General features: G+C 47.4%; 1 protein-coding gene across 5 annotated transcripts in view; it reads left to right on the forward strand.

Moving 5' to 3' along the window:
* The window catches only part of galnt11 (UDP-N-acetyl-alpha-D-galactosamine:polypeptide N-acetylgalactosaminyltransferase 11 (GalNAc-T11)), a 375,834-nt gene that overhangs the window by 310,450 nt on the left and 41,071 nt on the right, over positions 1–24,313 (forward strand). For 4 of the 5 annotated variants that reach the window (XM_072508170.1, XM_072508171.1, XM_072508173.1 and 1 more), the window contains 2 exons: positions 14,619–14,771; positions 15,991–16,230. In XM_072508170.1, the coding sequence (XP_072364271.1) occupies positions 14,619–14,771; positions 15,991–16,230 (393 nt within the window). The remainder of the gene's footprint in view (positions 1–14,618; positions 14,772–15,990; positions 16,231–24,313) is intronic. The other variant, XM_072508174.1, reaches the window with a different exon arrangement.

Below are 24,313 nucleotides of genomic sequence, written 5' to 3' on the forward strand. Positions count from 1 at the left end.
CTCCCCATCTCCACCACCATTTGGTGCTCCTCCAGCACTTTCTCCAGCTTCTGGATCATCCGATCCTGGACATCCAGCCTGAGCTCCAGGCGCTCGATTGATTTCTGGATCGGGTCTAAACTGTCCCGTTTCAGCATGGTGAAGCCCTCTTGGATGACCTTCAGCAGATGCTCCGTTGTTGGGTGGGCTGTCTGCAGCGGGGTCCGGACATCGGCCATATTGTCCTCAGCAGCAGCTTCTACACTGCCCTTGTTTGCCCTCTTCTTCAACTGTTTGCGATTCTTTCTGCTTCTTAATTCCATACACCTATATCTGGAGTCAGTGCCTGAGTGCCTATGCCTTCCGATCCAGCGCTCAAAAGTACAAAAAAGTCAGGGAAAAAAGTCCAAAGGTCCGACCGGATCGAGAGCCACCAAATGTGCGACTTACTCCCTCATAGTCGCCACCGGAAGTCCAGCCATGATCTGATTGAATGGCGGAGCAGGCTCGAAGGGCTGAATTGCCTACTTCTGCTCTTAATTCCTATGTTCCTTTGTATCCACGCAGCACTCCACTTGTTGCAGCTTGCCAAGATGAAGATGACTCATTAATCCCAACTCTTTATTTCCTGTAAATTAGTCAACCTCCTATCTCATTTATCACTTCCAACGCTCTTACATTGTGCAATAACCTTTTACATGGCATCTTCTCAAATACCTTTTGTAAATCCAAATACACTACTACATCTAATGGTTCTCCTTTAGCCATCCTGCTTACTACATCCTCAAATAACTCTAATAAATGTTTCAAACGCGACTTCCCCTTCACAAAGCCAAGCTGACACTTCCTGATTGTATTATGATTTTCTAAATATCCTGCGGCTACCTCCTTAATAATGGACTCTAGCATTTTCCTAATGACAGACTAACTGGCCTTGAACAGAGCTATTACATTTGCAGTTTTTCAATCTGTTTGGATCTTTCAAGAATCTAGGGAATTTTGGAAGATCACGACCAAGGCATCAACTATCTGTGCAGATTTTACCTTTAAAACCCATCAGGTCCAGGGGACGTGTCAGTCTTTAGCTCCATTAGTTTTCCCAGTACTTTTTCTCCAGCGAATGAGATTACTTTATGATGTTCCTCTCTTGATTTTCTACTATTCTTGGGATGCTTTCCTGTATTCCAAAATAGATCCCTTCATTGGGAACTTTACAAGCCGGACATAAACTTTCAAACACCCATATCTATTTTTTAGCATTCTACTTTTAACCCATTCAGAAACAGTAATTTGTTCCTTTCCCAGACAGCAGTAAACAATGAGTTAATTTTTAAGAATACGCTTCTTACCGTGGGCGGCACGGTAGCACAGTGATTAGCACTGTTGCTTCACAGCTTCAGGGTCCCAGGTTCGATTCTGGCTTGGTTCACTGTCTGTGTGGAGTCTGCACATTCTCCTGTGTCTGCCTGGGTTTCCTCTGGGTGCTCCGGTTTCCTCCCACAAGTCCCGAAAGACGTGCTGTTAGATAACGAAAGAGAAAATGCTGGAAAATCTCAGCAGGTCTGACAGCATCTGTAGGGAGAGAAAAGAGCTAACGTTTCAAGTCCGATGACTCTTTGTCAAAGCTTTCAGATGCTCAGATTCCAGCATCCGCAGTACTTTGCTTTTATGCTGTTAGGTAATTTGGACATTCTGAATTCTCCTTCAGTGTACCCGAACAGGCGTTGGAATGTGGTGACTTGGGGCATTTCACAGTAACTTCATTGCAGTGTTAATGTAAGCCTATTTGTGACAATAAAGATCATTATTAATAAAGAACATGTGAAATGGGAACACAAGTAGGCCATGTGGCCCCTCGAGCCTGCGCCACAATTGCATAAGATAATTGATCTTCTACATCAACTCCACATTCCCGCCCTATTCCCAAATCCCTGGGTTTTCTTAGTATCCAAAAGCTTAACAATCTCAATCGTGAAAGTATTCAAGGACTAAGCATTCACCACTTTCTCGGGCAGAGATTTCCAAAGGTACAGAACCCGCTGAGTGAATAAATCTCTGCTTATCTTGATCCTAATCTCAGTTTGAAGTTGCACCTGAAAACATTAAGATGCCTGCCAATGTCCAACACAACCAGTGAAAAAAATCAGCAGATGGCCGACCCCTTATCCTGAGACTATGATCCCTAATTCTAAGCTCTCCATCCAGGAGAAGCAGACTCTCAGCATCTACCCTATCAAGCCCTCTAAGGTTTCTATACATTATCCAAATTGCCTAGGAAGTGGTCAGATATGCCAGTAGATGGGTTTCCTGAATTTAGAGACTGTTAATCCCTTTCTAATCCTCCTGAGCTCTCTACATCTCCCTCCTCCTTTAAAGCGCTCCTTAAAATCTACCTTTTTAACTAAGCTTTCGGCCACTTGTCCTGATAGCTCTTTCTATGGCTCGGTGTTAGATTCTGTCTGAAATGTTTCTGTGAAGTGCTTGGGACATTTTACTATGTTAAAGGTGCTACAAAATTGAACTCAGTTATTGTTATGCAATTAGTTTCAATTCAATAAAACAAAGAGAAGATTTAAGTCCAGAACGTAAATGTATAATTGGTAGTGTTCCCTCTTAGCTGCGTGGTTGCATGCCTGAACTGCAGTCCAGAATATACCGTACAGTGCAACAAACAGGCCGCCCATAACCACTGTTTCCACTAAGACATGGATGTGCGCAGCTGCACAGCAACCTTAAAGAGACGGCGCAATGCGATAAGCAGGCTGCGCAAAAATAAAGAGAACACTAGATTTGCAGCTCAACAGAATTGTATAAACCGAACTGCAAGTGCAAAACAATTTCCAATCAATTATTCAATCAACTGTGACAAACAATCATTTTGGATCAGTGCAGGTGGAGGCCATTTGGCCCTTTGAGTTTGTACCGACCCTCTGAAAGAGCTCCCTACCTGGCCCCAAACCTCCACCCTATCCCCCTACCTCCACCTAAGGGCAATTTATCACGGCCAATCCACCAAATCTGCACCTCTTTGGACTTTGTGAGGAAACTGGAGCACCTGGAGGAAACCCACGCAGACACGGGGAGAGTGTGCAAAGCCACACGGACAGTTACCTGAGGTCAGAATCAAACCCAGGTCTCTGGCGCTGTGAGGCAGCAGTGCTCACCACTGTGTCACCGTGTCGCCTGACTTTAATCTCTCAGTTGGGCCATCTCATCGGAACTTTTAAATTGAATGTGGAACAATTCACATATTTGCAACATAGTCAAGGTAAAGTACAACAACAGGGAATTTGATGGAAGGACTAAGATGTATATAGCTTGATAAGATGACTGTTACTCTGTGTACCAAAGTAACTAGCAATAAACAGTTGTATATATAAAATCTGCAATAATATGGGCAAACATTTCATTTCTCTTTTTAATTAAAAATTGTAGTACCAAAGTAATTGAGGTACTAAAAATGTCAAGTGTGAGTTGCATTATGTAATACCCAGTTCTTTGCACTGTTTTTGATTATATTATGTGTCTCATTGCTGGATTCATAAGTGCTGCTCAGATTGCACTTCACTCTCATTTTATTACTCAGCTGACAGTAAGATAAACTAGGTCTATATTTTTACTCATGAAAGATTTTCAAGAGCATAGTTGCATCATTAAAACAACAGTAATTGTATGTTAAAATATATTAGAGCACCATTTTTACAAAGTCACATTTTTAAGGGTAACTAATTATTTTGGAACAGTCTATGTGAAATTTTAATTAAGTGCGGCCTGTTTGCTGTAGCCAGTCAGAACAGTTTAAAATGACATCAAGTCAACGTAAGTTGCCTCAGTTATTTTTATTCTTTGCTGACTTCCTCCCCATTCTTGCTGCTTTCCTCATTGGGTGCTGGCAGCCCCCTTGATGTATTCAGACTTTAAACCGAGGCCCTGCCTGCCTCCTCAGTTGGACTCAAATGATCCCATGGCACTGTTTCGAAAAAGAGCAGATGAATCCTCCCCGTACCTGACCAAAATATGCCCCTCAATCAACAACAATAAGACAAGATTATCTGGCTATTTATGGCTTTGCTGATAGTGGGAGCTTGCTGTGTGCATATTGACTGCCGTGTTTCCTGTTTTTATAACAGTGACTACATTTCAAAAGTATTTCATTGGGTATAAAAAACTTTGGAATGTCATGAGGTCATGAAGAGCGCTATAGAAATGCAAGTCTTTTTCTTTCGTAAAAGACTGCCGTTTCTATCTTGAATTGTGTGGCTATATTGTGGAATGAACTGAATCATAAGAGATGTCAGGTCTCCTATCTGGAAGGACATATTCATGTTCAGTTTAATGGAGGACTTAATGAGGTAGGGGTAGCAGGATACACTCAAGGACAGACTGCCATGGTGTGGAATCCATGTGAGACAACTTGAATAAAAACATCCAGGTTTCTCTCAGTGTCACGCCTTAACTGGGTTGTCCGAGATGCTTTTAAGATTGCCTGACACTGCTGCAGTCAGAGTTTCCTATCCGTTGTTGCCACCTGAGTTGGCCACTTCCCGACTTAAAATGGAGAACCGCAAGGGCTGAAGGGAAATTCAGCCAACACAGGCAAAAACTAGCAGGTGCAAGTTTACTGTGTATTAGACTCTGCAGAAACCCAGACAGCATCGATACAAGCAGCCATCTGCATAGTAATGTAGGAGCCATCTACATAGTAATGAGCGATCCCCGGGAGCAATCGAAACATTTTGAGGTAAACAAGGCCAAGCCAGACTCCTCGGCGCCAGCAGAAGCCAACACAAAAGAGGTTAACGGACACTTAAAGACTGCCCAACGATCAGGGAACAGCTCCAGTATTGGAGAAATCGAACCAAGCGATTGGAACAAAGTCCAATCACTTGAAACCAGGTACGGGGTCCGCCCCGAAGGGCGGGAAGCCCCTGGGGACTATAAAGTAAAGCCCCCAAGTTCAAATCGTCCTTCTTGACAGGGTCACTCAGCAACGTGACGCAACCCCTGAGAGTGAACTGTCCAGCGGCCTCCAAGCAAGTCAGTCTCAAGTCAACGCTCGCTACGAGACAGGCGTTCCTAGCTACCAGTCCATACCAGCCTTTGAATCCTGCAGACTCAGAACCCGAACGAAAGGCCATTTGTTCCCCTGACCTGGTGGGCCAGTCCGAAGCTAAGTATAGGCATGTTAGTGATAGAAATAGCCTAGAAAGTAGAGTTTATGCATGAGTAGCGATTTACTGTGTATAATAAATGTGTTTTGATTTGAATCTTACTAATTGGTGTGTTGAGTTATTGATCATTACTTGAACTTGAACCTCGTGGCGGTATCAGAAAGATACCTGGCGACTCTAGAGCAAAGGTTATAAAACAGAGCCAATTGAACCAACCAAAAGTTAGCAACATATTACTGGCGACATCCTGACGGGACCCGATCTAGAAGTGGCTTAACCACTCCGGGATAACCCAAAATTTGAATTAGAAATCCAATTGGGAACAGAAAAACCACAAGTGTTCAAGCAGTTCTGATCAATCCTCATAATTCGGAAGTGTGTTAATGCATGCGTAACTAACAGGGCTATAAGGTAAACTGATAGATTTTTTGTTGCGACAAAACTGTCGGGAGTTTGTATTTCGGAAAATAGCGAAAGCCGTACCCGTAATTACAGCACCGCCTTAATACCCCTTGTTCCAAATTTTAAGAGAAGTATTTAGAGAGGAAAGATGGCAATGCAGGCAATGCAACGCCTCATGAACCCTGAGGAATTTGTGGTCGCAGCGACCAGCAGCAGAGGAGGACAGTGTCCCGTTTGGGAAGAGGAAATCAGAAAGTACCTCAAAGGGAAAGGATGGCCCCTTTGGAGCGAATTCTGTAACAATGAGGAAACAGGACCCGGGAGTATAGGACATACTTGGTGGGAGAACCTGAGCGAAATCCATAAGAAAAGCTTGGGAAAAGCTCGCAAGCCGATGGCAATCATGTCCTGTTTGGCACAATTGCGAGGCACAGAGGAGGTCGTTAGGATGCTCCGGAAAGAGATAGAAGGCATACATCGAATGAGCAAGGTCGATGTCAGTGAGGAAGAGAAAGAGAATGTAGAGTTAAGGAGGAAGTTAGCAAAGGATGAAGAGGTGGATGATGCCAAGTGGGCACACCAGTCTTGTCTGGCGCACCTAAGCAGCTTCCAATCCCAGAACGAAAAGGCCTATCAGGACACGCAACGTGCAGTCCTGGTACGAGAGGAAACAGAGAAGCAGGTAGAGGCATTGCAGAGGCAGTATAGTGACCTGAAGGCAGCGTTAAGAGCACTCCATGCTGCCACCACGGAGCAAAGACAAAGCTCATTAGACCACGTAAAGTGCCGGAAGCAGATTGCAGAACTGCAAACTCTGCTTTCAGTTCAAAAAGGATTCCAGGAAACCTTTGGATCACAGTTAAATGAGGAAGACGGCCCTGATTGGGAAGAATTGAGTGAGACAGCGCAGAGATATGTTCAGGGAACATGTGCGCAGGGAAAGCCCCAGAAGAGAAAAGCGCCCCAACCCCCCACAGAGCAGATAGTTCAGGCTCTAATGAACCCAGTCACCACCCACCGCACAGCCACATCGGACGACACGGAATTTCTGTACACCACCCCCTTAACAGTGACCCAATTACGGGACGCGTACGATAAAATCAACCGTTCCTCCCCACCTCAGACCTCCACTACTTCTTTGCCAGAGCAAAGCAGCAGGCTACCATGTACGGCCTGAATGAGTGAGAGCAAGTAAAGCTCACAGTTTTGAGTTTAGACCCTTCGGTCGTAGCAGCCCTTCCCGACCCACAGAATGTAGGAGGAGGCACCCTTGCAGAAATGCATACCACGATCCTAGACGCGATCGGGTATAACAGGGGTAACCCCGTAGATGGCCTCAATAAGTGCAGGCAAAAGAAAACCGAGCACCCCACAGCGTTTGCTGGACGCTTGTGGATCCATTTCGCAGCAGTTTTCGGAGACTTAGACCGCGCCCATTTGTCCCCAGACAACATGGCCAAATGGACCCGCACCCTTATCTCCCATGCCACAGAAACAGGACAAAAAGCTTGTGCCACTTATGATCCCTCAGAGGAGGCTCACAATGAGAAATAGGTTGTAAAAAGATTGTCCCGCACCTGGGAGCAATCTGTTGAAAACAAACCCACGAACAAAAATCCCGAAGAACAGCAGGCGGAACAGACATACACACAGTTAAGGCACACCAGAACCCCGCATGGGTAAATGAAGGCAGGAACAGCCCCCCACAAAAGCCACAGGAGTGTTACAACTGTGGACAGTTAGGACACGAGAATGCAATGCCCCACGAAAGCCACAGAGAGCCCAGCAGGCAGGCACTCTGAATAAGACTAGGACAGAGCCAATACATAGCGTCAGCACCCGTTCAGATCAGACGGACCTGAACGGAATGGACTGACGGTGTTCGGGCTCCCCCAGTTGGGTCTGCGACACCCTTTGGGATAGGTCCGGCCGACCAGTAGTTGCAGCAAAGATACGGGGACAACCCATCGAGTTTCTCTGGGACACAGGAGGGTCCCGCACCACAATAAATTCCTCCACCATATTCGAGAAACACACGTGGCCCACTACAGCCACCATCACCCTCAGCGGCTTTACAGGCCACTCACAGCAGGGACACATCGCAGCCCCTGTACCCATTCAAATCGGCAACATCACCACCAAGCACCCCATAGTTTTAGTCGATCTACCCCACACAGCAGAACACATTTTAGGCATAGATTTTATGAATTCCCACAACCTATCCTTTGATCCAGTCAATCAATGTGTCTGGAGAATGGCAAAATCTGCAAGAGCCCCCGCAACGCTCACAGTAGGAGAATACGCCAACAAGATTAGTGCAGTAGGCAAATTTTGGTTTGACGACCACAATTAGCACAGACAAGCAGGTTAGGGCAGTTTTACAAAAGAACAGGAGAGCATTCGCGACCCACAAACACGACTGTGGCCGGATGACTGGTTCTGTTCAAACCATAGGACCTGACCCTAGACCCCAAAAGCAATACGGATTTCCCAAAGAGGCAGAGGGAGAAATCGCAAAAATTATCGACAGCTTATTAGAGCAGGGCATACTCAGATCAGTAGCCTCCACTAATAATGCCCTGATTTGGCCAGTGAGAAAGCCCGATGGATCATGGCGACTGATCATCGATTACCGGGAACTCAACAAAATCACCCCCGCAGCAGCCCCCACGGAAGCCACAAGTCCCGAGACCATGCTCAAACAGGGACTCAACTCACGACACTTTACGGTTTTGGACGTCAGTAATGGATTCTGGTCCATTCCATTGGCAAAAGCGTGCCAATACAAATTTGCCGTCACTTTTAAAAATCAGCAGTACACGTGGACATGCCTTCCACAAGGATTCCACAACTCTCCCTCCATTTTCCACCGACAGTTGGCAAATGGTCTGTCAAAATTTTCTCGCCCCGAATGTCTGGTCCAGTATGTGGACGACCTATTACTGCAGACAGACACCAAGGCAGAGCACATCGAGCTTCTGGCCGAACTCCTGGAACTCCTAGAAGAAATTGGTTGTAAAGTAGACCCCAAAAAGGCCCAGATTTTGGAAAACAAGGTGATATATTTGGGTACAATTATCACACATGGTAAACGCGAGATCGAGCATAAAAGGATTGACTCGATTGCCAAATGGCCCCTTCCCCAGAATGTTTCAGCTCTCCGGTTGTTTTTAGGACTGGTTGGCTACTGCCGAAACCACATTGATGGTTTCACCAGCAAGGCAGCACCCCTCTCAGACCTCCTAAAGAAAGGAGCCCCCTGGGAATGGCTTCCGCAACATACGGATGCTGTGGATGCGTTGAAAAGAGCCCTCATAGCAGCCCCGGCACTACAAGTTCCAGACCCGCTTTCCCCCTATACGATAGAGATAGCAAGCACAGACCGCACCCTTTCGGCTGTGCTCCTCCAGGAACGGCATGAACAGTTAAGGCCCGTGGCTTATGCCTCCAGAGTATTAGATGCTGTGGAGCAGGGATTTTCGGCCTGTGAAAGGCACCTGCTTGCAGTTTTTTGGGCAGTACAATATTTTTCATACATAACCGGACTGAACCCCATCACAATCCTGACGGAACACACCCCCACCCAATGTTTACTGGACGGACGACTTATTTGACAGTCAGTCAAATAAGAGCAGCCAGATGGACCCTTCTTTTGCAGGGATGGGACACCACTGTTAAAAGGACCAAGACCCACACTTTCTTAGCAGATAACCTACAGTACCCAGGCACCCCCCATGAATATGAAATCATCTCACCGCACCACAACACATGCCCCTTTATTGCGAAAACACCCCCCAGAAAGATAGGTAGTTCACCCCAGAGCCCCCAGCACACAGACACGTGTGAACCCATAAGAATATATGTGGATGGATCTTCCACAATATTAGAAGGGAAGCGCATAACAGGTTGCGGCATTTATGTCGAGGACCGCCCTAGAAGAAATTGCAATAAAACTTCCAGGACACTTAGGTGCGCAGGCAGCAGAACTAGCAGCCGTGGCGTACATTGTAGAACACCCAGATTCCTTCCCCAGCCCAGCAGACATATACTCGGACAGTCTCTATGTCTGCAACAGCCGTACAGAATTCCTACCCCTGGGGAAAGCAAAAGGTTTTGTTTCCGCAGACGGAAAACCCCTCCCCTCAGCCCCATTGCTCCGTCACATTTTAGAAAAAGCACAGGGCAGGACTTTTGGAATAGTTAAAGTTCGTAGTCACCATCGTTCCTCCCCCCCTGGAAATGCAAAAGCCGACTCACTGGCTTCAGGTTCCAGGCACGATATTTTTGGACACCCCCCGAGAGCGCACCAGTGAATGCAGTTCAGGTCTCGCAGACTAACATCGAGGATTTAGTGCAGGCCCAGAAGCAGGACAGCAATCTCAGGGAGATTTTAAAAGGAAGATTCCCAGCACCCTACGATAGACTTAAAAATGCTCTGAGCACACATGACGGTGTGGTGTTAAAAGACTCCCTTTATGTGGTTCCTGAACAAGACAGGAATCAGCTCATTTGTTTGTTCCATGACAGTCATGGACATCAGGGAATTGATCCCACTACAGCCCACCTCAGGCAGCTCTGTTGGTGGCCAAGTTTAAAAGAAGACGTAACGCACTACGTTGAGAATTGCCTTATCTGTGCCCAGAACAATCCAGACAGATACGTCAAGAAAGCTCAACTTAGTCACACCTGCCCCGTTAACGATCCCTGGACTAACCTCCAGATTGATTTTATAGGATCATTGCCCCCTTGCAGAAATGGTTATAAGTATGTACTCATTGTGATGGACACGTTTACAAAATGGGTAGAGGCATTCCCATCCAGAACGAACACGGCAAAGACCACAGCCAAGATCTTAACCCACCACATCTTTACGAGATGGGGACTCCCCCCGCAGCATTGAATCCGACCAAGGTTCCCATTTTACGGGACGTGTCATGAAGAACGTCCTCACGATATTTGGCATTACCCAAAAATTCCACATTGCATACCACCCCCAGTCAAGTGTTATCATGGAGTGCATGAATCGGACCCTAAAATTAACCCTCCGAAAAATGGTCCAGCAAAATAACACCACTTGGGATTCAGCTCTCCCTTTTGCGCTGATATTTTTGCGAAATACGGTTTCAACATCTACAGGTTACACCCCACACACCCTCATGACCGGACGCTCCATGAAAGACACAGAATTTTTATTGGGATTAGATTTGACCAGCCCCGAAGTGACGGCCCTCACACACGAGAAATCAGTAGAACAACTGGTAGAGAATGTTAAAACGGCTCAGCTAGCAGCCGCGGTATCATTAGGCACACGAAAGAAACAGCGCAAGGCCTGTTTCGATAAGACAGTACATGCGACTGAGTTCAGTGTTGGACATCAAGTCATGCTCTCCATATACAACCCCAGCACATTCCTGTCACCTAAATATTCGGGTCCGTACTCCATTGCGGACAAAGTAAGCCCCTCCGTGTACAAAATAATGTTCCCCAATCAATCCGCCCTTATACATTCGAGAGTGTGTCTTGGGGTAATAGATATAGGACAGAGGTCAGAGGTAGGTTCTTTACGCAAAGAGTAGTGAGGCCGTGGAATGCCCTACCTGCTACAGTAGTGAACTCGCCAACATTGAGGGCATTTAAAAGTTTATTGGATAAACATATGGATGATAATGGCATAGTGTAGGTTAGATGGCTTTTGTTTCGGTGCAACATCGTGGGCCGAAGGGCCTGTACGGCGCTGTATCGTTCTATGTTCTAAAGACTGCGTGGTTCCATATTAACCAGCTTAAGGCACATGGACCACAGTCGAACCACACACACCATGTCATGCTCGACGCAGCAGACAACGCCCCGCCCACAGCCAACGTATCCCTCCCCTACCCCAACACGTCCAGCTCAGCCCCGACTCCACCCCCGAACTATACACTCCGCCTGGACCGCCCACAGACTGCAGCAGCAGCGACACAGACAATAGCCACAGCACGCCACCCTACTATCCCCATACATCAGGCCCCACACCCAGCGAATCTGACCACGATTCGAGTGATCCCTTCATGCTCACTTTCCTAAACAAACCCCAACACCGACCTACAATGACGACCCCGACTCCATTCCAACAGAATTGGACACACCCTTTTGGCACTGAGATAATTCATTCAGACTCGTCCGGAATGACGAGATAGATCCCAAATCGCACCATGCAGCCCTATCCGCCCTTATACATTCGAGAGTTTGGCATCCGGGAGAAGCTGACGACTTTGAGTCTGACTCCCAAAACGAGAACCCCTTTGCGACCCTGTTCGCAACCGATAACTGAGGTGTCCAGATGATGTTTTAAAAAGAACCGCTTGGGAGAAAACGATGTCCTTTCTGATGGAACCTACAGCATGTTTAATGTTGTTTGTAGTGGTATTGTTCAGTGTTGTTTGTAAGATCGGAAATTTTTTCCACGGCCCCACACCTTATTTTTCGGCCGAAACCCCTGAGAACTTGTCAGCACGCTCATCAGAAACCTCTGAGAGCTTGCCAAACCCCTGTTCATAACTGCCCTTCTGGTTTGAAGGTAGAACCAATACGGCAACCCCCCACGATGACTACATTTTTGCCCGTTCTTATCGGTTGCTCAGGCAGTGGAGAAACGGCATTGGGTCCCGCCCTGCCTGGGAACCCCCCCCTCTGGTCAGCTTCGATTGGGTAGAGCACACGCGGCATTGGTCGTCGTCCTACCCGGGGATTCCATCCAAATCTTACCCGTCGCGGCCCATCGGCACCTCATTTCGGCAATTTTTGTTCAAAAAGTTTTGTTTTGTTTCAGGCGACCCTTAGGTTGCCATCCCTATGCTATTTACATCCTCAAACATTTGGATGGTAAATCGCACAGCCTGCGAGGCGGCTCGCACTGTTTCAGTATTCTTAAGTGTGTCTTGTCCGGAATATTCGGTTTAAAAAAAAAATGAGAGTCACACATGGTGATAAATTGTAAAGGGAGAATTGGCACTGAAGGACTTACATACTAACAGAGATATTAAACCAAGATAGTAACAGACACTATGCTTGATCCCACAGAACTCCAGACGCTCCAGGAAAAGAGACGAAACGAAGAGAAGAGAAAGAAAAAGAACCATGAGAACATCCTCCGTGTTGCTCATCACCCTAATGACATTTGGTTGCGCGCGAATGCGAACCCCCTGACCCCAACCTCCCAGCCGTTAATGATTCACTTCCCCATAGCACCCAGAGCCCAGTCACAAGCGACACCACACCATCTTGGTGTGACAGGTTTATAACCTGGTACTCCCTGTCCTACTTAATAGAATCCCTACTAGTATTGGCGATACTCTGCTGCATCGTGCAGACTATTCGTCTGAGGAAATGGCGAAGGAGAGCCGACCGCGCTCGCACCCCGGTATATAGGATAAGATCCCCTATTTTCGGTTATGACCAGACCCCTGACCCCCGCGATCTATAATAAAGAACATTCATTTGCGTTCATTTTTTGTGAATAAAGAAATGTGTTTCATGAGCGATTGTACAATCCTGAGCTTGACTGCCAAGCCAGGACAAATGTGAATAATGCTGCTATGATTTTGTTTGTATCATTAAGGAAGTTAGTATGATTGAATGTTTGAGTGAGTGTAGTTTATTAAGGACAGTTAGAGGTACCGTTTTTCTTATTTTGTAATGCATGTCCCTGGTTTGACATAGCGCCACTTAGAATGTTAGTTAAAATTTTTCTTGCATAGTTATGGTCAGTGTAGAGGCCATAGAAGAGTGCTCGCCGGGTCAGGGAATGAAGACAACGCAGTAATGTGATTCTTCACGCTTCGCGTTAGGATCACAAGGCGGGTGTGTAGCCACCTGAGTTGGCCACTTCCTGACTTAAAATGGAAAACCGCAAAGGCTGAAGGGAAATTCAGCCATCACAGGCAAAAACTAGCAGGTGCAAGTTTACTGTGTATTAGACTCTGCAGAAACCCAGACAGCATCGATACAAGCAGCCATCTGCATAGTAATGTAGGAGCCATCTACATAGTAATTAGCGATCCCGGGGAACAATCAAAACATTTTGAGGTAAACAAGGCCAAGCCAGACTCCTCGGCGCCAGCAGGAGCCAACACAAAAGGTTAATGGACACTTAAAGACCGCCCAATGATCAGGGAACAGCTCCAGTATTGGAGAAATCGAACCAAGCGATTGGAACGAAGTCCAATCACTTGAAACCAGGTACGGAGTCCGCCCCGAAGGGTGGGAAGCCCCTGGGGACTATAAAGTAAAGCCCCCAAGTTCAAATCGTCCTTCTTGACAGGGTCACTCAGCAACGTGACGCAACCCCTGAGAGTGAACTGTCCAGCGGCCTCCAAGCAAGTAAGTCTCAAGTCAACGCTCGCTACGAGACAGGCGTTCCTAGCTACCAGTCCATACCAGCCTTTGAATCCTGCAGACTCAGAACCCGAACGAAAGGCCATTTGTTCCCCTGACCTGGTGGGCCAGTCCGAAGCTAAGTTTGGCCTGTTAGTGATAGAAATAGCCTAGATATTAGAGTTTATGCATGAGTAGCGATTTACTGTGTATAATAAATGTGTTTTGATTTGAATCTTACTAATTGGTGTGTTGAGTTGATCATTACTTGAACTTGAACCTCGTGGCGGTATCATAAAGATACCTGGCGACTCTAGAGCAAAGGTTATAAAATAGAGCCAATTGAACCAACCAAAAGTTAGCAACACCGTCTCTGTAAGGAAGCACTTGACCTCCACCTTGCAGCTGCTCTCGATGGATTTCCTGAGATCAGGAACTCTCAATGTGAGAAATTGCAATTCATTATTGGCCAGAATTGGGCCACTGCAGCTTGTCACTTAGTCACTTGGAGAACTGAATTATATACATTTAGGCAGTGCCACTTCAAGCTCCTCTGGAGTCCAGGGACGGTTTTAAAAGATTATTTTATCTTTGATAACATTTTTAAAATATTTCTAGGTTCTGGAATTTTGATTTTGAAAGTTACCTTTTTTTTTTGTTGCTGTGAGTACAGTTCAGGTAACGTTCTGCTTTTGTGCATTTTTGATTCAGATTTGGATGTGCGGTGGCCGGCTGCAAATAATTCCATGTTCCCGGGTTGGGCATATTTTTCGTAAACGCCGACCGTATGGCTCTCCCGGAGGACAGGATACTATGGCGCACAATTCCCTTCGCCTGACACACGTCTGGATGGATGAGTATAAAGTATATTTGTCACTTACTCAAATTACAGCCCATCCAACAACTGAAAATAATTCATTCATTGGGATATATTTTTAACTGACAAGATATCATGCTTTGGTTTATCTGGAAGTAGCAAAGGAGTTTGCAATACAATTACAATTGCCGAAAAGTTAGCTGGCTGTGTTGTCGTTTTGTATTCAAGGGAGCTTAAAATTAGATTTTGTTTTGTTCCTTTGACTTCTCCCTCCACCTGGCCATGTCCTCCTAGGTCAATCCTAAATTTGGTTAGTCTCCCACCTCTCATTATATGCATTCAAAGCATTGAGGCATGAGCCAGTTCATATCTCCTGTGACTGAAACTTGTGAAGCTTGTATGCTAAGTGAATGTGTTGGTTGTCCACTATACCGATAATTAGCTTTTTTGGCAAGTTGCACGACGGAAACATTTATGGGATTCTCACCATTTGTTTCTTATAGCTTCAATTATGTAAAAAACACCACCTCAATGGACAATATAGCTCAGGCTAAAGCTGCAAACCTGATTTATTACGGTATGTTCTGGACTAGGTTTAAAAAAAAAAATTTAGAGTACCCAATTAATTTTTTAGCGTGGCCAATCCACCTAGCCTGCACATCTTTGGGTTGTGGGGGCGAAACCCACGCAAACACGGGGAGAATGTGCAAACTCCACACGGACAGTGACCCAGAGCCGGAATCGAACCTGGGCCCTCAGCGCCGTGAGGCTGCAGGGCTAACCCACTGCGCCACCGTGCTGCCCTTTGGACTAGGTTTGATGCCAAATCTTAGAGATGCAAAACCACAGTTTGCCATCAATTCCACTACCAACTTCATTGATGGTTGCGAATGGGCACAATATATGAGTGAAAAAGGGGTTTTCCTTTAACCAAAATCTCTTAAATTGGCACCAAATAGCATTGTTTGATTGTTTGGTGAGTTTTACATTATTGTTGTAAGCAAGACAAAACCTGGATAGAACAGGAAGAATGTTGTATATCCATGCTTTCATTGTAAACAATCATTACAGCCTTAATTGCTATCCTGCGATCTAAAGTTTACGTCTTTTTCTCACAGAACGGTTACTATTTAAAGTCAGTCCCATAAAAAATTGTTATTACTTTCTCCGGAAATGTTTAGTACTTCTCATCCATCAATGCCAGGGTTTTTCAATTTCTGAGGCTTAAAACAAAATCTCATTATCTCCAATGTTAACTGTGGGAAGCTTTTTAAATTCCAGGAACAATACTTTGCCCTGAGGCCTGAGCTCAGAGTCCAGAGTTATGGTGATATCAGCGAACGAGTTCAGTTGCGAAAAAGACTCAATTGTAAATCATTCAAATGGTATCTGGACAATGTGTACCCAGAGATGCAGATTATTGGACCAAATGAAAGAGCCAGAGTGCAACAGCCGTTGTTGGTTAACAAAGCTGTGAAACGACCAAAGGTTCTCGAACGTGGACGGGTAAGCTTCAGTGACGAGGTGCCAAACTACCTGAGATTTTCTAGGAATCTGTAGTTACAGTTTTACAAAGTAATTCTTGTAAATGTTTGTAATGTATATCTCAGTCAATTTCTTTTTTTTTAATGCATTTTATTACAAACATGTATCAAAACAGGTTACAGCAAATAAACACCCCGGGAAACATTCCCAATAATCAACTATATAGCCTGTACAGATTTTTCCCCTTTGCCACCCCCCCCCCCCCCCCCCCCGGACGAATAGCCCCTCAAACACGGTCACAAACATCCCCCCACCTTTCCTCAAACCCCCCTGAAGAGCCCATTAACTCATACTTTATCTTCTCTAATCGCAGGAAGTCGTACAGGCTCACCCAACCATGCTGCTACCCCTGGTGGCGATGCTGACCGCCACTCCAGCAAAATTTGCCGCCGTCCAATCAGAGAGGCGAAGGCCAAGACATCGGCCTTCCTCCTCTCCCTGTGCTCCGGCTTCTCTGAAACCCCAAATATCGCCACCAACGGGTCCGGGCCAACCTCCTCCTCCACTATCCTGGCTAGGACCGCGAACACTCCCACCCAGAATCTTCCCAATTTTTCGCAACCCCAAACCATGTGCGCATGATTCGCTGGCCCCCGCCCACACCTCTCACGCTCATCTGCTCCCTCTGAAAGAACCCACACATTCTCGCCCGAATCATGTGCACCCTGTGCACAGTGCCTCACTCCATACTCCCCAATTGATCTCCCCTCCCAACTCCATTTCCCATTTCTCCTTGATCTTCACCACCTGCTTGCCTCCCTGCTCCCCCAGCCACTTGTATATATCCCCAATTCTTCCCTCCCCTTCCACATCCGGAAGCAGCTGAGCCTCCAGCAGGATTTATCCCTGCAACCTAGGGAAACCCTTCCAGACCTTTCGCACAAAGTCCCTAACCTGCAGATACCTAAACTCACTACCCCTCGGGAGCTCTACCCTCTCCCTTAGCTCCTCCAGTTTGGCGAACCCTTCCTCCAAATACAGATCCCTCATCTTGAACAGCCCCACTTCCCTCCACCTCCTGTATACACTATCCATCCCCCCCCGGCTCAAACCCATGAATCTCGCACAGCGGCGTTAGCACCGACATCTCTTCCACCCTAAAATGCCTCCTCAACTGATTCCATATCTTCACTGTGGACTGCACCACTGGGCACCCTGAATACCTATTTGAGCCATTGGCAACACTGCAAGATTCCTCCTCCATCCTAACCCACTCTACCCCTTCTCCTTCCCACTACCGCCACACCTTGTCCACATTTGCCGTCCAATAATAAAGAAACAAGTTCGGCAACGCCAACTCCCCCCTGCTGACTCTGCCTCTGTAGCAGGGTCCTCCCCACCCTCGGCACCTTCCCCGCCCAGATGAAGTCAGAAATCTCAGTCATTTCTTGCCGTTTTTGCAGTGCAATAATATGCCGTATATTAACCTGTAAATGATTGGATTTTCAATTCTTGATCTGAAATTTCCTCAAACTGTGCAACCTGATACTTGCACCAAAATTTCAGCCAATCTCGCCATTCGCAACTTTCCTGTGAATGTAAAAAACAATGCAAAATGAAACAATGCATATACCCGAGGAAAGTGATAAGTAGTAGGCCACTTTCCTTTTGGAAACCTGGAAATGCAGATTTCAGGCCAACAAACAATCCTTTTTTATATTTTTTGAATTTTAAAAATAAATTTAGAGTACCCAATTCTTTATTTCCCAGTTAAGGGGCGATTTGCGTGGCCAATTCACCTACTCTGCACATCTTTGTGTTGTGGGGATGAGACCCTAGCAGACACGGGGTAATGTGAAAACTCCACAAGGACAGTGACCCGGGGCCGAGGTCGAACCAGGTCCTCGTTGCCGTGAGGCAGCAGTGCTTTTTCTTTTTAATACGCATTTTATTCAAACTTGTATCAAAGTCGGTTACAGCATTTAAACACTCCGGGAAACATTCGTCCCAACAATCAACTATACAGTTTGTACAGATTTTTCTCCTTTTTCACCCCCCCCGCGACGAACAGCTCCTCAAACACGGTCACAAACATCCCCCACCTTTTCTCAAACTCCCCTGCTGAGCTCCTTAACTCATACTTTATCTTCTCTAACCTCAGGAAGTCATACAGGTCATCCAACCATGCTGCTACCCCCGGTGGCAATGCCGACCACCACTCCAGCAAAATTCATCGCCGTGCAATCAGAGAGGTGAAGGCCATGACATCAGCCTTCCTCCTCTCCATGTGCTCCGGCTTCTCTGAAACCCCAAATATCGCCACCAAAGGGTCTGGGTCCACTCCCTCCTCCACTATCCTGGCTAAGACCGCGAACACTCTTCCCATTTTTCATAACCCCAAAACATGTGCGCATGATTCGCTGGCCCCCGCCCACATCTCTCACACTCATCTGCTAACCCCTGAAAGAACCCACTCATTCTCGCCCGAGTCATATGCACCCTGTGCACCACCTTAAACTGTATCAGGCACATCCTTGCACAAGAGGAGGTCCCGTTTACCCTTCGCAGTGCCTCACTCCATACTCCCCAATTGATCTCCATTCCCAACTTGAACCAGTTCCTTGCTGCCGTGAGGCAGCAGTGCTAACCACCACGCCACCGTACCGCCCTGACAAAGAATCCTGAATCAATATTTTCTACAGTCTGTTATCCTGCAGATTGGTGAGAATGCTGCTTTTCAGGACATAAAGCAATAGGTATGCTGCCATCTCTCTGGACAACAGTACGTAAGGATACCTGTGACCTCCTCAATCATTGTCCACCTGATGCTAGAAAGGCAGATATGCCAGATTGCACTCCCAAATACTGGGTTGATGCAATATGAAGATGGGACCTCTTCGAATCAGGCTCCGAGCTATATCAACCATCATGTCTCAAGATTTGACAAGGCCAAATGAGCCTTCCACCCATTTATGCTACAGGCACTGGACAAGGACCTCATCGGAGCAGAATCACAGTATACTGCAGTGCAGAAGAGGCACTTCGACCCATCGAGTCTAAGCTGACGCATGAAAGGCCTTGACCTGTCCACCTAATCCCACTTGCCAGCACTTGGCCCATAGCCTTGAGTGTTATGGTGTGCCAAGTACTCATCCAGGTAATTTTTAAAGGATGCGAGGCAACCCGCCTCTACCACCCTCCCAGGCAGTGCATTCCAGACGTCACCACTCTCTGGGTAAAAAAGATTTTCCTCAAATCCCCCCTAAACCTCCTAACCCTCACTTTGAACTTGTATCCCCTTGTAACTGACCCTTCAACCAACAGGACAAGCCGCTCCCCATCCACCTTGTCCATGCCCCTCAACCCAGTACACCTCAATCAGGTCACCCCTCGGTCCCCCCTGCTCCAGAGAAAACAACCCAAGCCCATCCAACCGCTGTTTATAACTTAAAATGTTCCATCCCAGGCAAAATTCTATTGCATCTGCTCTGCACCCCCTCTAATGCAATTCTATCCTTTGTTTGCACTGAGTGCTGAATTTGGTGCTTTTTGAGTGCGATAGTGAGAGTTTGGTGACCGAGGGAGTATAAGGCTTCATTTTTATCTCAAGTTTAGTCTTTCTTTTATTTAGTTAATTAACTTAAAAGTTGCTGTTTGGTTTAGAAGAAGGTGAATTTTCAATCAGCTTTAAACAGGCTTCTACTTCGAGGCACTTGCAGCTGGAGCTTGTTAATTAGTTAATTGGATTAGGCCAGTTTTTCAGAGGCTAGATTCACAGTATAAAAGTGATCCCCTACAGTGCAGACTTTGTTTGCACTGAGTGCTGAATTTGGTGCTCTTTGAGTGCGATAGTGAGAGTTTGGTGACTGAGGGAGTGCTGAATTTGGTGCTTTTTGAGTGCGATAGTGAGAGTTTGGTGACCGAGGGAGTGCTGAATTTGGTGCTTTTTGAGTGCGATAGTGAGAGTTTGGTGACCGAGGGAGTTAGGTGAGGAGGGAGTAAGGTGCTCCTTTCATTTGTTTCCGACATTTCCGCGAAGAGTGCGAAGAGAGCCAGGGGTTTACAGGAAGTCGATTTCGGCGGCGTGAGAGCAGCTGGTTAGTCAGTTTCAGCGGGAGCATTGCGGAAGGAGGGTGCTGGGAGGTAAGTCAACCTTTAAAAGCACTTCTCTTTGCAGGGGCAGGCCAGTCGATTTCGGCGGCGTGAGAGCAGCTGGTTAGTCAGTTTCAGCGGGAGCATTGCGGAAGGAGGGTGCTGGGAGGTAAGTCAACCTTTAAAAGCACTTCTCTTTGCAGGGGCAGGCCAGTCGATTTCGGTGGCGTGAGAGCAGCTGGTTAGTCAGTTTCAGCGGGAGCATTGCGGAAGGAGGGTGCTGGGAGGTAAGTCAACCTTTAAAAGCACTTCTCTTTGCAGGGGCAGGCCAGTCGATTTCGGTGGCGTGAGAGCAGCTGGTTAGTCAGTTTCAGCGGGAGCATTGCGGAAGGAGGGTGCTGGGAGGTAAGTCAACCTTTAAAAGCACTTCTCTTTGCAGGGGCAGGCCAGTCGATTTCGGCGGCGTGAGAGCAGCTGGTTAGTCAGTTTCAGCGGGAGCATTGCGGAAGGAGGGTGCTGGGAGGTAAGTCAACCTTTAAAAGCACTTCTCTTTGCAGGGGCAGGCCAGTCGATTTCGGTGGCGTGAGAGCAGCTGGTTAGTCAGTTTCAGCGGGAGCATTGCGGAAGGAGGGTGCTGGGAGGTAAGTCAACCTTTAAAAGCACTTCTCTTTGCAGGGGCAGGCCAGTCGATTTCGGTGGCGTGAGAGCAGCTGGTTAGTCAGTTTCAGCGGGAGCATTGCGGAAGGAGGGTGCTGGGAGGTAAGTCAACCTTTAAAAGCACTTCTCTTTGCAGGGGCAGGCCAGTCGATTTCGGCGGCGTGAGAGCAGCTGGTTAGTCAGTTTCAGCGGGAGCATTGCGGAAGGAGGGTGCTGGGAGGTAAGTCAACCTTTAAAAGCACTTCTCTTTGCAGGGGCAGGCCAGTCGATTTCGGTGGCGTGAGAGCAGCTGGTTAGTCAGTTTCAGCGGGAGCATTGCGGAAGGAGGGTGCTGGGAGGTAAGTCAACCTTTAAAAGCACTTCTCTTTGCAGGGGCAGGCCAGTCGATTTCGGCGGCGTGAGAGCAGCTGGTTAGTCAGTTTCAGCGGGAGCATTGCGGAAGGAGGGTGCTGGGAGGTAAGTCAACCTTTAAAAGCACTTCTCTTTGCAGGGGCAGGCCAGTCGATTTCGGTGGCGTGAGAGCAGCTGGTTAGTCAGTTTCAGCGGGAGCATTGCGGAAGGAGGGTGCTGGGAGGTAAGTCAACCTTTAAAAGCACTTCTCTTTGCAGGGGCAGGCCAGTCGATTTCGGCGGCGTGAGAGCAGCTGGTTAGTCAGTTTCAGCGGGAGCATTGCGGAAGGAGGGTGCTGGGAGGTAAGTCAACCTTTAAAAGCACTTCTCTTTGCAGGGGCAGGCCAGTCGATTTCGGCGGCGTGAGAGCAGCTGGTTAGTCAGTTTCAGCGGGAGCATTGCGGAAGGAGGGTGCTGGGAGGTAAGTCAACCTTTAAAAGCACTTCTCTTTGCAGGGGCAGGCCAGTCGATTTCGGTGGCGTGAGAGCAGCTGGTTAGTCAGTTTCAGCGGGAGCATTGCGGAAGGAGGGTGCTGGGAGGTAAGTCAACCTTTAAAAGCACTTCTCTTTGCAGGGGCAGGCCAGTCGATTTCGGCGGCGTGAGAGCAGCTGGTGAATGGTGAGTCAGTTTCAGCAGGAGCTGAGACTTTTTCTCTTTTCTTTAAATTAGTTTTTTAGGCGGGATCAGGAAGTCGACCCGCGGACGTCTGGGAAGACCCTCACCAATAAATTCTGGTGGAGAGGAAACCCGAGACACTACACGTGTAGTGTCTCCCACCCGCCCTCCTCCTCTAACCTAATAATAAAACCCATTGGTCTGAGGTAAGTACCATATTTTTATTATATTATTATTATTTTTTATAAAAATTTAATTTAGTTGTTAGCTAGATCTTGGTAGAAAGTTGGAGGAATGGCAGGGAAGGGAGTACAATGTTCCTCCTGCAGGATGTTTGAGGTGCGGGATGCAGTTAGTGTCCCTGCTGATTTTACCTGCAGGAAGTGCTGCCATCTCCAGCTCCTCCAAGACCGAGTTAGGGAACTGGAGCTGGAGTTGGAAGAACTTCGGATCATTCGGGAGGCAGAAGGGGTCATAGATAGCAGCTTCAGGGAATTAGTTACACCAAAGATTGGAGATAGGTGGGTAACTGTAAGAGGGACTGGGAAAAAACAGTCAGTGCAGGGATCCCCTGCGGTCGTTCCCCTGAGAAACAAGTATACCGCTTTGGATACTTGTGGGGGGGACGACTTACCAGGGGTAAGCCATGGGGTACGGGCCTCTGGCACGGAGTCTGTCCCTGTTGCTCAGAAGGGAAGGGGGGAGAGGAGCAGAGCATTAGTAATTGGGGACTCTATAGTCAGGGGCACAGATAGGAGATTTTGTGGGAGCGTGAGAGACTCACGTTTGGTATGTTGCCTCCCAGGTGCAAGGGTACGTGATGTCTCGGATCGTGTTTTCCGGGTCCTTAGGGGGGAGGGGGAGCAGCCCCAAGTCGTGGTCCACATTGGCACCAACGACATAGGTAGGAAAGGGGACAAGGATGTCAGGCAGGCTTTCAGGGAGCTAGGATGGAAGCTCAGAACTAGAACAAACAGAGTTGTTATCTCTGGGTTGTTGCCCGTGCCACGTGATAGTGAGATGAGGAATAGGGAGAGAGAGCATTTAAACACGTGGCTACAGGGATGGTGCAGGCGGGAGGGTTTCAGATTTTTGGATAACTGGGGCTCTTTCTGGGGAAGGTGGGACCTCTACAGACAGGATGGTCTACATCTGAACCTGAGGGGCACAAATATCCTGGGGGGGAGATTTGTTAGTGCTCTTTGGGGGGGTTTAAACTAATGCAGCAGGGGCATGGGAACCTGGATTGTAGTTTTAGGGTAAGGGAGAATGAGAGTATAGAGGTCAGGAGCACAGATTTGACGTCGCAGGAGGGGGCCAGCGTTCAGGTAGGTGGTTTGAAGTGTGTCTACTTCAATGCCAGGAGTATACGAAACAAGGTAGGGGAACTGGCAGCGTGGGTTGGTACCTGGGACTTCGATGTTGTGGCCATTTCGGAGACATGGATAGAGCAGGGACAGGAATGGATGTTGCAGGTTCCGGGGTTTAGGTGTTTTAGTAAGCTCAGAGAAGGAGGCAAAAGAGGGGGAGGTGTGGCGCTGCTAGTCAAGAGCAGTATTACGGTGGCGGAGAGGATGCTAGATGGGGACTCTTCTTCCGAGGTAGTATTGGCTGAAGTTAGAAACAGGAAAGGAGAGGTCACCCTGTTGGGAGTTTTTTATAGGCCTCCTAATAGTTCTAGGGATGTAGAGGAAAGGATGGCGAAGATGATTCTGGATATGAGCGAAAGTAACAGGGTAGTTATTATGGGAGACTTTAACTTTCCAAATATTGACTGGAAAAGATATAGTTCGAGTACAATAGATGGGTCGTTTTTTGTACAGTGTGTGCAGGAGGGTTTCCTGAAACAATATGTTGACAGGCCAACAAGAGGCGAGGCTACGTTGGATTTGGTTTTGGGTAATGAACCAGGCCAGGTGTTGGATTTGGAGGTAGGAGAGCACTTTGGGGACAGTGACCACAATTCGGTGACGTTTACGTTAATGATGGAAAGGGATAAGTATACACCGCAGGGCAAGAGTTATAGCTGGGGGAAGGGCAATTATGATGCCATTAGACGTGACTTGGGGGGGATAAGGTGGAGAAGTAGGCTGCAAGTGTTGGGCACACTGGATAAGTGGGGCTTGTTCAAGGATCAGCTACTGCGTGTTCTTGATAAGTATGTACCGGTCAGACAGGGAGGAAGGCGTCGAGCGAGGGAACCGTGGTTTACCAGGGAAGTGGAATCTCTTGTTAAGAGGAAGAAGGAGGCCTATGTGAAGATGAAGTGTGAAGTTTCGGTTGGGGCGATGGATAGTCACAAGGTAGCGAGGAAGGATCTAAAGAGAGAGCTAAGACGAGCAAGGAGGGGA

The sequence above is a fragment of the Scyliorhinus torazame genome, chromosome 6, assembly GCF_047496885.1.
Source record: "Scyliorhinus torazame isolate Kashiwa2021f chromosome 6, sScyTor2.1, whole genome shotgun sequence".
Lineage (NCBI taxonomy): Eukaryota > Metazoa > Chordata > Chondrichthyes > Carcharhiniformes > Scyliorhinidae > Scyliorhinus > Scyliorhinus torazame.